Source organism: Frankliniella occidentalis, unplaced genomic scaffold, assembly GCF_000697945.3.
Source record: "Frankliniella occidentalis isolate FOCC.00 unplaced genomic scaffold, Focc_3.1 Scaffold82, whole genome shotgun sequence".
NCBI classification, from domain to species: domain Eukaryota; kingdom Metazoa; phylum Arthropoda; class Insecta; order Thysanoptera; family Thripidae; genus Frankliniella; species Frankliniella occidentalis.
This window is the reverse complement of record NW_026267212.1, coordinates 1,029,001-1,043,369: the sequence shown is the minus strand read 5'-3', so window position 1 is coordinate 1,043,369 and position 14,369 is coordinate 1,029,001. Positions and strand designations below refer to the sequence as shown.

The window sequence follows — 14,369 nt, the reverse complement described above, 5'->3', positions numbered from 1 at the left end:
TTTTATTTTGCATATACGATTTGGGCTACTTTTGGATAAGAAGAAATCAAGTAAAAATGCCGACAAGCATCGTGGCCGTCCAATATGGCCGCAATGGGGAGAGATAGGCTGGCCGCCATGCTTGTAGATTTCTTCCAGATTTATTCTTATCCAGAGGTAGCCCAAATCGTCTATTGGGCTAACACTAAACATATTAGCGCCTGCGAAACGCAGGGCCCCCACCCCGGGCTCTGGGGTCTTTTGCGGGGGGTAGTGACAGTCCAGCCCCCCAGCCCAGCCCCAGCCAGGAGGAAGGGTAGCGACGCGGAGGGCGCCTGCCAACTCCAGCGTAGGCACCACGCTCGACACGCATGTCGAGCGGTTGCCTATCCTGCTCACCGCAGGCGTTTGCTGCGCACCCACACCTCACGTTTCGTTTTTTCTCCAACAGAGCGCTGCGGGAGGACGAGTGCAACATCTTACAAAACTTGTCGCGCGAGGAGTTCAGAGAGTTTAGGACGCTCGTCATCGACATGGTGCTGGCCACCGACATGAGCTTCCACTTTCAACAGCTCAAGAACATGCGCAACTTGTTGACGCTCGCCGAGCCTACGTACGTACTTTGCTTACTAATGGTGTCCTTCCTCCCCTTCCCTCCTTGCGGGCGGGAGCGCTCTGATGATTGTGTCTCGTGCCGTTCCCTCTGCGCAGGGTGGACAAGTCCAAGGCGCTGGCGATGGTCCTGCACTGCTGCGACATCGCCCACCCCGCCAAGCGATGGGATCTGCACCACCGCTGGACCCAGCTGCTGCTCGAGGAGTTCTTCCGGCAGGGCGACCGGGAGAGGGAGCTGGGGTTGCCCTTCTCGCCGCTCTGCGACCGGAACAACACGCTCGTCGCTGAGAGCCAGATAGGTGCGCACCCAACACTCCTAGGCAAAGAAAACAAGCTGGTGCTTCTCAAGTGAAATCGAGAAAATGGCTGTCTTTCTCTTTTGCGCAGGTTTTATTGAGTTCATTGTAGAGCCGTCCATGGGTGTGTGCGCCGACATGCTCGAGGCTGTGCTCGCCCCCATCCTGGGCAACAGCGCCAAGGATGCTAGTGCCAGCAAAGAGGCCATCGAGGAGGAGCCGTCAGGTCAGTGTTATTGCGGAATTGAATCTCTTGTTAGTAAAATTAAAACTTTTGAGTTAACTGTGACGTTTTTTGCCTGATAGGTGATCAAAAGTACAAAAATGAGCAGAGATTCACCATTAAAAAGCCTTGGGTAGGAACACTAGCCGAGAACAAGAAACAGTGGAAGGAACAGGCAGCCAAAGGTAATTAATTTACATGTTAATCATGATGTTTCATCAAGATGTCCTTCTGTCATTGGGTCCTATTTGTCGCCCCGCAGACGCAGAGCAAAGGGCGCTGCAGCAGCAAGCAGAGGAGATGGCTGCTGGAGACAAATCTGCCGCTGTGGAAGAAGAGGAATAGTCCAGCACAACATATCCCCGTACTGTCCAAGTCGGCCCAGTTTATCGAAGCAAGTAGGAGCTGTGCTCTTAGAACATTCTGCTCGACCATCAAGTCTGGTTTTATTTTAGTAAGATTTTGGACAAGATTGCTACATATCTGCCATGCTGTCATATGGACAATTAAGGAGTATGGTGCCATAAATTTCTATTATTGTGCCTTCGTACCTGAAAAATACAAGGAGCATAGAAAAATAATTATTATTTTTCAGGTTAAGGCTCTCAATTTCTCAAGAGTCAGGCTGTTGTGGATGAAAGAACACTCTTTAAAATGTCAACAGAACCAGTAAATGCTGGTGTGAGCAGCAGACAGATGTAGGGCTAGTGCCCAGTGAAACACCAAATTAATTTGGTGTCCAAAGGATTTACTCGTTCTTTACTTGTTACCGTAATTGGCGTATGTTATATGCAATGTGTTGACTTTACAGTAATAAGGTTATTTGGAAACATCAGGGTTAATCTCTTTTCGTCAAAGCTCTCGCTGATGAACCATTCTTCTTCATAGTATATGGAGGGAAGAGGGAGGTAAAGAACGAGTAAAAGTGGATTCTCAGACATTGCTGTTCTGCTGTCTTAACTGAAACTTTTGATGTCAAAAAAATACTGTTTTTTGACATGCTACTTTCCCATTAAAGCTTGTTGCACTGACCCTCATCTTTCTTTAAGGATAATTTTATATTATGAACATTATTCAAAGCTGAACAGCATGTTAAGGGACTGTACTGATTTGACATCAAAAAAGTTTTATTCTGTGTGTATAGATGTTCTTTAATACTGTTTCTCTAACATGTGTTTCATGTTAAGCTAAGGCCAAGGCAGCCAATGGTTATTTTTAGGGGATTTGGGCATGTATGTGTTTGCCCACAAAAATGGAACACACTTCCTGTGAAACTCCAATTAGGTGGAATATTCTAGAATTTTAATATCTGTGAAATTGTACATTACCCTCAGTGTGTCATACCTTAGCAAGACTATGCCAGGCTTTGCTTGAGCTAAGAAGTGCTGCAAAAGTCTTGTTTTTTTAATTGATTACTTCGTCCTCTGCATTGCGGAATCCCTCCAGTGGTACTGTAGCTACTTGACTTTTTAGTCTCTGCTCCTCCACATTTCTAATGCTGATGCCTTGGCTTACAGTGAATGTTGATCTCACCTTACCTGACATTGAGATTGGGTGATACTAAATAAAAAAAATTGTGATATGATCTGTTTGAAATTGCATTGTTGTGTACATTTGTTTTGTTACTGGTTGGTGTAGATTTCAGTGATAATTCTATGTGCAGATTTACCAATAGGAATGCACAAAAATTGTATAGTTTCTCTTGTGAACTCTCAGAACAAGTACTAGTTGAAATCAAGTGTTTTTGTTTTCATCTAAAAGATTATCTATTCCTTCTTAGACTTTTCACAATTTCAGAAGTGATGGTACATTTTTTTTTCACTACCAATATACCTTATGAAATTGCCTCAAAGTTCATAGTACATGTAACATGAAGGACAAAATCATAAATGAAGACCAGTTGTTTTGAGAATTTCCTAAAGAAATAATTTTCGTTAAAACAGTGCTGACTTTAGCTAAAGAAAAGTATTATATAAGGTGATTCATCTTAGAACCAACAAATTGTAAATAGTCCTCTTTATTATTATGCAAATATGCAGTGCATTTTATAGTGAATAAGTACAAACCTTGTTGATATCTTGTATGTACCATCATACCTTACTTTTAATTGAGGTGTGATAAATACTGTTCCCTCAAAATATCGGACCAATATTAAATGTAAGGTCAAAATTTATGATTCTTTGAAATTAGTATAAGTTGTTCTAAGGAGTCCAAACCTAAGGGTGCAGTTGGAGGACCTTGTACAAATGATTACTTGTAAAGATTTTGTAGAGCATGAAATACTGCATTTGCATTTACTGTATACTGAGGAGCTAAGCTGGAACAATTTTTGCACAACTGGTTCAGTTAATTTTATTTCAATGTATGATGATAAACTAGAGTGGGGATAGTGGTTGTACCATGTATCAAGACATAACTAATATTTGTTGTTTTACCTTCATCGATATTTGAATTCACTTTGTATTCATTAATTGGAAGAATCATGTAGGGTTCAAGATAAAATCAATTCAATAAATTAATGCGGTCTTCAACTGAATTTAGAATGGATTTAAAGTGGAAGAAAATAGAACTTTTATGCAACATTTCTGGTTTATGACCTAAAACGCTTCAACGATAAAGCCATCACAAGCGACAAACAGAAACAGGAAGAATACCGTTTAATTTAATAACTAATTTCAGCGGTCCATGTGAAAGGTGTTTAATTAGAACCCCCAAAAATGTTTCTTATCTTTTGTTACATGTTAAAATAAATACTGTATATCACAGTATTTTGTAGTTCAAAGAACTTACTTTAACAAAATGAGAATGTTTGGATTTGTGTCAAATTGAGGGAAATTTTTCATCTGCACTTCATAAAGAACATCGTACAGTGCTCATCTAAAAAAAAGAACTCCTTAGATCAAACACCCCTACCACCACAGAAAAACTGCCTTTAGAAGACATGCATTCCACTGTTCCTTGTAATACTTCCGTTAAAGGCTAATCATTTCCTTTCTTACCTTTAGCAAAGAAAATACTATATACTGTGTATCTTACATCTGTTAGTTGGGACCATATGAATATCCTGCACTGTTTTCAAGATTAAATTTGGGGAAGTAAGAGAATTGTTCCAAAAGCTAGCTTCACCCATGGTACTATATAGTGTAGAGAAATAGAAAAATGTTGGCAAGTGTCAAAATTTAAAAATCCAGTAATGTTGTGCCTGCAATCTTCAAATGCTGCAATAATATTGATCCGAGCATGATGAGAATTGGCAGACCAAACACCGACAAAGTTTGTGCTCTATGTAGGATTTAAATTAAATACTATATAGCAGACCTGTGATTTTAAGAGTCAAGTCCGATAACTAACGTTGCCTGTTTTGTTCATTAAAAGCGGATTTTGCCTGATCTTTATAACTGAGAAAATGTCTTCAGTGTAACTAGTAATGGTTGTCATGATCCCTGATTCACCATCATATACTCCTGTTTTATTGCTGATTAATTAGTGTCTTGTGATGCCTGTGCTTTACTCCACTGAAATACTATGCTTCATGTAATGCTGGAGTTTTCATTCTACCAGCATGTTTCATCAGGTCTGAAATTTTGAGCTTACAATTGTCACTTATAGCAATCTTGATACTATGCAATAAATATTTTACTGTCAGAGGAACTACATGAAGTTTTAAATTAAAACTACAACAAGAAGTAGAACTTGTTATTTTCTGGGACACATGTAGTTGCATTTAATGGAGGTCACTCACGCCCCTCTTAATGCACCCTCACGCAAAATATATATTTATTATAGTGGATACAGATTTTCCTCAACGTGAGCGCGATTCTCACGCCAGGCGTGATTTTCACGCCCGGCTCCATGAAAGTCGGTTTCAGGTTGGCGTGGGTGAACATTACGGAGCGTAAAAATCACGCCGTATCTACACCGAGATGAATAATAGATGTACAACACTAGACGCATTCAAGTCTATTAGATGTCTGTCTACCATAGACATCATATTACTGACATCGACCACTGCATCTCAGATGTCTATCACGATAGTCAGCCAATAACAGCCCATATATAATAGACCGCAAAAGGAGAAAAGGAATATTACTGTCTTTCTAGATTGCTTTTAAATGTCTTGCCATAGTTGAAGCTTTTTAAAGGTATGCGGTTCTGAACCGTGTTCCGTGAAGAGAGGCGAAAGACAAACAAGGTGAAGAAAGACACTATTGACCTACAGGACGGGTCATCCAAAAAGTACGTCTGACATTCACCGATACGAAACTGCGCAGCTCTCATAGCGCCTAATCGATAGGCAACATCTTTCCTGGAGCGCATGCGTGCACCGCGGGTTGGCCTACCTTGAGTCTCGCAGGCGGCAACCTCCCGTAACTCACCGAATGAATCTGAGAAAAAAACCAACAAACGTACTCTCTGGACGATTCCCTACACGAAGTGGGAAAGCGTGGGGTAGCGCCGCAAGTCTCTGCGGTGCAAGGAGTATCGTTAGTTTTCGCAGAAACTCTACGAGGAAAGCGGGCATGGAGTATATCACCAAGTGCAGGAGAAGCAAGGGAGAAAGGACAGTTACAGCAATGACTTCCCGCATCTAGTTCTACTGGTAGGCCTAGAGGCGGTGGACTCTCGCTAATTATAGCCGCGCCAAACAGCGAGGGCACTACTGCGCGTTCACTGCTGCCTTGCTCCGCTCTACCTACCTTACTCCCCCGGCAGGCAAGCAGTCATCCAGGTCAGTGCCGCCAGTCAGCCGACATGAAACGCGCTATTTTTCTATATCAATCTCCCTCGCACAAAACGGCAATTATCGAGGTGAATATTAGCGAGAATACACTGTACACGATGTAATTAAGGCGCGCGTTTAGCGGAATGCAGAGGTACTACTAAGGAGTAGGGGAGAAAAAGGGGGGAGAGGAGGCATTTCACCCCCATAATTGGCCGTCTTTTAGGACACCGGGCTGGGGGGAGGGGGATGCCCGGGCCCGGGGGTTGTGCCAGCTTGTTGACGACACAGGTTGTCTTTTTTGGCCCGTTGTTGCGGTGTGCATTAAGGGTTGTTTGGTTGGACCGAGAAGTAAAATGGGAAGGTAAGGGCATGAAAGTAGGGGGAGTGGGGGCTAGGGGGCCTTAGCTATGCTAAGCGAGCCGTTGGCAATATATCTGGCTGGTGTGCAGCTCGGTGTGTCCCACAAGGGTCGCGCCCGGCCCCGCCCTACCCCGAGGGTCACACCACGACCGTGACCAGAGCCTTGGGTCCCAGGCCAGGCCCGTGCGCCTACAGGGTGGGCCGAGGGCCGAGGGGCAGAGGGGTTGTCCTAGCCCCAACCGCTTGGGGATTGCCCAGAAAGTACGTCCGCTTTCCCCAGATTCGTTCGGCAAATAACGGGAGCTCGTCGCCTGCAAAAATCCGGGTAGGTCACCCAGCACGCGTGCACTAAAGGGCAAGATGTTTCCTACCGACTAGGCGAGCTATGAAACCTTCCATTGCCTGAACTGGTAAGTCCCGTAACGGAAAAGAGCGGGCGTAATTTCTGTATACTTGTGTCGCATCCTGCCCCACCCCACCCTGTCCTGCCCCGCCTTACCCCACCCGTTGCCTCCCTTCGCCGCGCGCGGCCCCGTCAAGTTGAGCGTGCGGTTTCAGGAACCAGGAGGGTATAGCAGAGCGGCCTTGCGCGGCGGGGAGGCCCCAGCCTGAGAGGACAGCAGCGGAGAGCAATGTCGTCACATTGCCCTTCTCCAAGGGTCAGCCCTTCGCCACTCACTGTCAGCCGCTGCCGGTCCCCGGTGGCCCGGCGGTGGGCGCCTCCCGCCGTCGCTGCGCGGTACGTACCTTTGCGGGACCCCCTTCCTCCTCCGCCAACCTCATCCCACAGGGACGGAGACGGAGACGAAACCAACCAAGCGGGCCAAGAGCTCCTCTCGCGCCAGCAGGGCGGGCGCGGTGCGGTGCCCTGCCCTCTTCTTTTGGGGGTCCGCTCGGATCAGGACGATCAGGACGCGCTTTTCTTTAATCCCAAGCCAATACTTCTTCGTCTCTCCCACCCCCCACCGCCGCCCGGCGCTGCTCAGGAGTCATTTTGTCTCCGCATGGGAGATTGGATCTTGATGATGCCTGCGCTCTGCGGGAGTAGGAGGGCAGGAGGAAGTGAAGCGTCCCCCGCCCCTTTGTTTGTGGACGAGGGAGAGGAGAGGAGGCTGAGGGGTGACCGACAGAGGGAAGGGGTTATTGTGGAAGACAGAAGGGTAGAGCCGCTGGCGGCCGCTGGCCTGTCCACCTCCTTATCGCTGGGACGGCGGATCGCTTATATCCTTAACTATATAACGTCACCGTGTGTGTGGGAGAGAGAGAGAGAGAGAGAGAGAGAGAGAGAGAGAGTGAAACAGTTTGTGTTCTACTATCCCAGAAAATTTAGAAAGTTTATATCAAAAGGTGGGGTGGGGTGGGGATTTTAATTAGAGATGAGGGAGTGGTCGGTATTTGAACCATTGACCACATCCCCAATCGGCCCCAACGGCAGCGGCGGCAGTGTGCCGGTAATCACACCCTTGCCGCGAGAGCCCCCCTCCCCCCTCTTCCTCTCTACCACTGTCCTGGCCATTACTACCCATTACATTCGCAATTACTGGGCGCCTCGTCTTTGCGGAGGCAATATCGTCGAAGGGGTGTTCAGCAGACACGAGGAGTGTGAGCGTGGGAGGACCAGAGTGGACAGGCCAGAGCAAATACTAATACCGTGTCTGTTAGCAACCTATTACCGCGTCCTCGCCCCTTACTTGCCTCCTCGCCTCGACCCCTCGAGTCGGTCAAGTGTAAAATTAGAGATGTCACATGTCCAACTACGGAGAGCACTTCCTCTTTCCAGTTACTAGGTCAGTACGATGTTAGTGACAACACGAGATCAGGTTCAAATTGATAAAAACAATTAGGAAAAGTTCGTTTTTTTTAGAGGTGTATTTACAAAACGTTTATATGAACCTTTTTTTGTGACTTGACATGAGTAGTTTTGCTGAACTTTGAGGTCTTAATTGAGAGTAAAGGAGCAAATTTTTGTTCGTCCTGTAAGAACTAATTTCTCTTGCACACCCAGAACGGTTGCATTTTTGTTCCTAGAACTAGACAATTAGTGTTGGGCACTACACAATTTTTCCAGTTTTAGTAACACAATTATTGCACTTGGTCTGGATGGGCACGAACACGTTGCCCTTTTAGGAGCAAAATCGTCTTCTTACTTTTAGAGTGCATAACATCTCTACGTAGACATCATTCACCATCAAGGTAAACTTGGTAAGTCTCTTTGGGGCCCGATTAAAAGGAGAGAAAGGAAACCGGGGTGAGGATAGTGGGTCGAATAAGATCCAGAGTCTCGAATAGTCTCCGCCGGTGATGAGCTCCCTCCCTCCTGGTCCCAAGGAGGACGGGCAAAGCTGGGCCAGGCCACACAGCAAAGACCAGAACGAGATGACGGTGGCTACAGTTAGAGTGCGACTTAAGCGAGAAAAATTCAGTATGACCCCTAACCAGAATCCCCCGAATTCCCTCTGCGCCACGCACGGAAAAAAAAGAATTAGCTAAATTAGTTAATGCATTCGCTAATATGGCCTTAGATGAGAATATTAGCTCTCCTAGCTGATTCTTCGCAAGGAGAGCTAATAAATTAGCCATAACAGTTGTGTACAAAATAAAGCAACTAGCTGTGAAAGCCAATATTTTAGCTGTCTTAGCTGGGAATTAGCTAGGAAAGCTAATATTCTCATCTAAGGCCATATTAGCTAATGCATTAGCTAATTTAGCTAATTCTTTTTTTTTCCGTGCGGGCTGTCAGAAGGAAGGGCAGTCACGAAACCTGGCAAAACAATAATTAGAATAATTGAAAAGTCGTATTAATCCACGTCTAGTATGCATCCACCAATCTACGTGGAAACCACGTTGAATTCTCGTGGAGCTTTTCTTTCGGGGAGGAGCAACAGGGCGGAGCGTGCTGCCTATCCTCGGCTCGACAGGCGCCCTCACGGGTCGCGCGCCGGCGTCCTATACACTGTTAAAAATTTAGTTGCAATTTTACGACGTTTTGGGGGTTAAGTTTGTTAGCGACAGCTGTTATAATTTAACGACATTCTAACGACTCTATGGTAAAACATCGTCTTAATCGTAAATTAACAACAAAAATGACGTATCACTATGCTTGAGGTTGCCTGATCTTGAATCGTAATTTTACGGCTTTCGTTGTTATGGAATAAGATTTATCGGGTATATACGACCCAAAGTCGTTCCAGAACGACATTGTCGTATATTCACGACCCAAAATTGTTCCAGAACGACAATTTAGAAATGAGATTAATTAAAGGAAGTTTCCAGTTTAGTCTGCTGACCTTTAATGAAACGAAATCTATTATTATGACAGGAGTATATCGTAATATTACGATACATCCTAATCGTGTAGATTAGATTAATAATGATATTTGTTGTTACCCAACAATACATTCATCGTTTTTTTTAAAGACAACTTGAATCGTAATTTAACAATATTGTCGTACCAAAAACTGTCGTAAATTTACAACTATTTTAAACAGTGTATCAGTCAGCCTGCACTTACAGGATGTCCCATTTGCCACGGTGGATGCAGTTGGCAGGCCCGCCACAACATGCTCCTCCAAAGCGCGCTGTGGCGGGTTTGCCTAACTGCACACTGCTGGGAGCAAATGTGGCACCCTGTAGCAGTAGTAGTATTTAATCTACGCACGCTCCGCAGTGGACGACCTTCGGCCCTGTCGAGGACCTTGTTGAATGCTGCGCCCGCTTGGTCCTCTGAAGCCGGCGGTGCCCCCCCCCCCTCCCCCCGCGGGCTAAGTACTCTACCGACCGACCTCCAACAGCCGAAGATCGTTTTGTGCTGGGATGGCTACTGTGACCGCCAACCTCATGCCTCGAGGGAGCGGGGCGACGACTTACTCGACCTGAGCCAACCAGGCTGACCTTATTTGCCTTTCATTCGGCACTGGGCGCCCCAGAGGGGGCCTTGTTGAATCTGGTAGTAATGGAAGGCCTTGTATTTCTGCGAATTTAGATATCGGCGATAATCAATAAATCTTTCTGTGGACCGGCCGCGCAAGGACGGCCAATATGCTCGAAAGTGGATTGCCCGGGGCATAATGGGTCACACTTCGCAGTACACACCGGCCAGAACGTGGGCTGCGTCCGAGTCTGTCGCGCGCAAGTGCGTGATTAACACCGCCGCACCCTGGCTCCTGGCCCCCTGCTACGATGCTTTATTTGGGCTTGCTTTGAGCCAGACCCCACTGGGCCCCACCGCACCGCACCACACCACCCCGCACACGGCTCACCGAGGGAGGACTGCGTTCGGGTTACAGTTTCTTCTTCGTCTCCGTCCCCGCGGGGGATCCGATCGGTGGATGACGGAAAGTCGCGGAACTCTAAGGCGAGGGGGGCGAGGCAGACCAGCCCCGGCATAAAAGGACTAACCTTTTCTAATCTTGGCGAGGCCGTGCCGCCCCGGAGGCCTGTGTCGCCGAGGCCAGGCCCTACTGGGGCCCTCGCGGCGCCCAGAGATCAAAAGGAACCGAGCGATTTGCTCGACTGCAAAATTCACCTCTCGCGCGCCGCGCGCCTTATTCTCCGAGAAATAATACAACAAAAAAATGCCATAAAAATTAGGAATTTTTCCGCATCTATAGGCGCGGTTGAGGGGACTAGAAATGGAGTGTTCCCTCACTTCTCGTCGGGGAAAGAGTCGCATTGACATAACATCAACTGGGTAAAGTTCGACGCGGACAGCCTCAGAGGACAGGCAACATCATGGCCCTTCACTCCAAAAAAGGGGTCTTATTTCTTTTAAAAAATAGAGGAATTGTTTTTTAAAATTTCTGTTTGTGTTCGTTCGACACGGAAGAAATGATTCGCTGAGTCAGCTAATATATTGACTGGTATCTGGACAGACAATCACATAAACTTCTGTAACCACTTTATTGTCTACTCTAATCAATCATTGGCTGTGCCAGTCGAAACTTAGCTGTAAGAGCTTATCCCTTACCTAAATCAGTCGAGGTCTACCTTACTGATGAAGGCAAATCATTACTTCATACAACTTATCTTTGACTGGCACAGCTAATGATTGATTAGAGTAGACAATATAGTGATTACAGAAGTTTATATGCTTGTCTGTCCAGATACCAGTCAATATATTAGCTGACTCAGCGAATCTTTTTTTTCCGTGGAATTAAAGCTGTTTGCACATCTAGAACTTTCTGAGTTTCAGGAAAACTCCTAGGATTTTGAGGATATGTAACCAAAATATGAGGAAAACTCCCACGATTTTTGAGAAGACTTCTTAAAAATCTGAGGATTTTTTTTTTCAAATTTGCATTTGGCCATGATGCGTAAAAGAAACGACGCCCTTTAAGAAACAGAAACAGAAGCATTCCTTTTCGTGAGTCAGGCTGCACGTCTACACCGCACAGCAGGGTCGGAAATCGCTTACATTTAGAACTCGAGACACTTCCGGACAGAAACTGGCTAATTGGAAGAAGGTAGAAAGTAAATTACACTTTCCCCTCCCTCGTGCACTCCCCTCCGCCTGCCTCCCCGTATCGCAGCCACTTTCCATACCCGGCCCTCATCAACTATCCCCACCACCCCCTCACCCATCCGCCGCCGGCGCCGCCCTCTCCTTCGCCTTCACATTCACCTCCTTGCCCCTCACCCTTTACAAGCCGCACAGCCCTCTCGGCGTCCATTCATGAAATAACATAATAACATAATTTTGTCACGACTATGGCACGGAGAGTCGAGTCGATCGCACGCATGAGTCCGCGGCATGAGACGCGGACAATTAACGCCCTGCCGCCATGTCCGGCTGGCGGCGCTGGCCCTGGTCCTGCAAGCCCTGCGGGTGGGACTATGGCTGGTGCGTCCCGGTTTTAATTCTCAAAGCCGACCCACAGCCGAACTCGCGGAGGATCAAGTCGAATGAATGCATGAATGAATGAATAATTTGTGCTCGGCGATCGGATTACCACTGCATATTGAAGGCGGGGCTACACTGGGCGGGATTGGTGGGCCGAAGGCTCGGGGGGTCCGTCCAGCGTGAGGTGATGATCAAGCTGTTTGTGAACAACACCCGCACCGCCGCACCCTCAGCGTCCACAAAACAGCTCAGCGGCCTTCCGTTAGTGACGTCATGCAGTTTAGTCCGCAGCCGATGGGATTTTGCGCCAAGTGCCCCGCGCCCTGCCCCCCACACCTCCCCGCTCCAGCGGGATTTTGAGACACAGCGACGAATGCCCAGCTGTCCTCTCACTTCCTTGACTGCAAATGCAAGAGAGTAGCTTTACTAGTACCGCGACAAGCTTCTCGGTGGTAACGAGGGGACTAGCCCCCACCCCTGTTTTCTTAAAATGTTTTTTTATATATAATTTATTTTGTAAAAATGTTTTTATGTGTTAAAGGGGGCCCAGAAAGAAAACAAAATAAAAGAAAAAAGAGGGCTCTACTCTACCCTTCTAACCTGCTCCTAACCGGGGTTTATATTGGGGTTTGTTGGACTTACGGGTGCCCCTCTCTACTCGTCAGGCACAAACCATACAACGTGCAACGTTAGAAAAGCTTACCGCTATCTTCTCATTAAAAATGAACTGCAAACTATTATATAACACAACGCTACTCTTAAACTTATATCATCTGCTTTCACTATCGATTCTTGATCTAAATTCGTGTTCGCCTTCCTGCAGGGACACGTATTATTCCACCCTAACGCGGGCCACACATATTGGTTCACTAACACTGGTGGAAAAGTTCGGCAGCGAGTTTAACTTTGCCGCGCTTGCTCCCCTCGTCGCGCCCCGTCGCGGCATGCATACCCCGCACCACCACCACCTACTACAACTTTCAGCGCCCAGCGGCCGTGCGTAATCATTTTGCGATGCGCGCGCGGCATGCGGCATCCGGGCGGCGTCATGGCACCGTCATGGACACCCTGGGGACATCCGGGTGGCATATGGCGGGCGTGCACGGAGGCACTCGGCGAAGAACAGGGTGAAGGGAGGTTTACAGCTTTGAAGCACTGTAGCGGTCAGGTCTATCGGCTGACGAGGAGGGCGTCTGGTCTGAGTGCGTGCGAGCGGGATGCAGAGAGAACGACAGGGGAAGAGAGAGAGAGAGAGAGAGAGAGAGAGAGAGAGAGAGAGAGAGAGAGAGAGAGAGAGAGAGAGAGAGAGAGACAAACTCACCACCCAGGAGGCGCAGAAACGCCCTAACTTTCGCCTCGAAGAAGGACAAGACCCGCTTTAAATGCAGCAGCAACAAAAGTACGAGGGGTGTAAGCAGCGAAAGGGACTGAGCGGGGCTGAGCGGAGCTCGTGCAGGGGCGTGGCAGGGTGGGGGCGGTCGGGCCGGAAGTGTGAGGGAGAAAGAGGCTCTCTCTGATTGTTATGCCCCGTCGAGCGAATGGTGTTATCCGGGGAGTGAAACAATGCCTCGGCTGGCCTTAGCCGCCCCCGACCCCACGCCAACACAAAGCTTTAGCAATTCCAAGCCTGGTTGTCAAATTCGGCAAAACTTGTGGCCAAACGGCGTTGGAGGCGGCGCGGGGAGGAGGCCGGGCGGCGACGCCTCTGCTCGCACACTGCTGCATCGGATAGAGGCGAAAAAAAAAATGCGCGAGCGGAAAGCTCGTCGCCGCAGAATGTGAGGCAAGACGGAAAAAGCGAGGCGCGAGAGGATGGAGAGAAGAGAAGGGGAGAGGAGGGGGGCAGGACGAGGTTGGGCTGGAGGGGAGCAGCAGCAGCAGTGCGAGCAGGGGCAGTTTAAATAATGTGCTGGCCGTGCTCCATTGTTTCCCCGTTGGTCTGTCTCGTCGCCCCCGCCCGGGCCAGTTTGTGTGTTTGTTGGGACGCGGAGGCCTCAGCTCGCCGAGCAGCCGAGCCGAGGCTGAAGGTAGAACGAACTCTGCCGCTCGGGGATATGGACGGGAAAAGGAGGGGCTGTTTTGTTTTCGTGACAGGATCTCTCCGTCTCCCGCTGGCTTGCTCGCCCGCCGCGCGCCCGCCCGCCTGCCCACGCCGTGACCCGGAGCCTGGCGTCGCCGGCCGGCCTAACCTCGACGGAGGGCGGCCGGGACCGTATATGTCAGCCCACACATCCTTACACTGGATTTTTATTCTTTCCAGCGGGAGGAGGGTTCGGGAGGCGGAGGCGGAGAGGATGAGGGGGGCGGGTCGGGTAGGGGTGTGAGAGGAGGTCT

At 48.1% G+C, this 14,369-nt stretch overlaps 2 protein-coding genes across 2 annotated transcripts in view; both read left to right on the top strand.

Moving 5' to 3' along the window:
- LOC127749724 (dual specificity calcium/calmodulin-dependent 3',5'-cyclic nucleotide phosphodiesterase 1C-like) overlaps window positions 1–14,369 on the top strand; it is a 196,489-nt gene that overhangs the window by 174,742 nt on the left and 7,378 nt on the right. The window lies entirely within an intron of this gene.
- Window positions 336–4,764, top strand: LOC127749726 (dual specificity calcium/calmodulin-dependent 3',5'-cyclic nucleotide phosphodiesterase 1-like). Its single transcript, XM_052269122.1, has 5 exons — window positions 336–592; window positions 691–893; window positions 982–1,116; window positions 1,197–1,298; window positions 1,376–4,764. Exons 1-5 carry the CDS (start codon window positions 351–353, stop codon window positions 1,456–1,458), a joined length of 765 nt encoding a protein of 254 aa, XP_052125082.1. The 5' UTR covers window positions 336–350; the 3' UTR covers window positions 1,459–4,764.

Bases quoted from the DNA above. Each gene is read 5' to 3' on its own strand.
- LOC127749726 (XM_052269122.1), top strand. From the start codon at position 351: ATGTCGAGCGGTTGCCTATCCTGCTCACCGCAGGCGTTTGCTGCGCAC. The intron at 1,117-1,196 runs GTCAGTGTTATT...TTTGCCTGATAG, and splicing joins CATCGAGGAGGAGCCGTCAG to GTGATCAAAAGTACAAAAAT. The intron at 1,299-1,375 runs GTAATTAATTTA...GTCGCCCCGCAG, and splicing joins GAAGGAACAGGCAGCCAAAG to ACGCAGAGCAAAGGGCGCTG.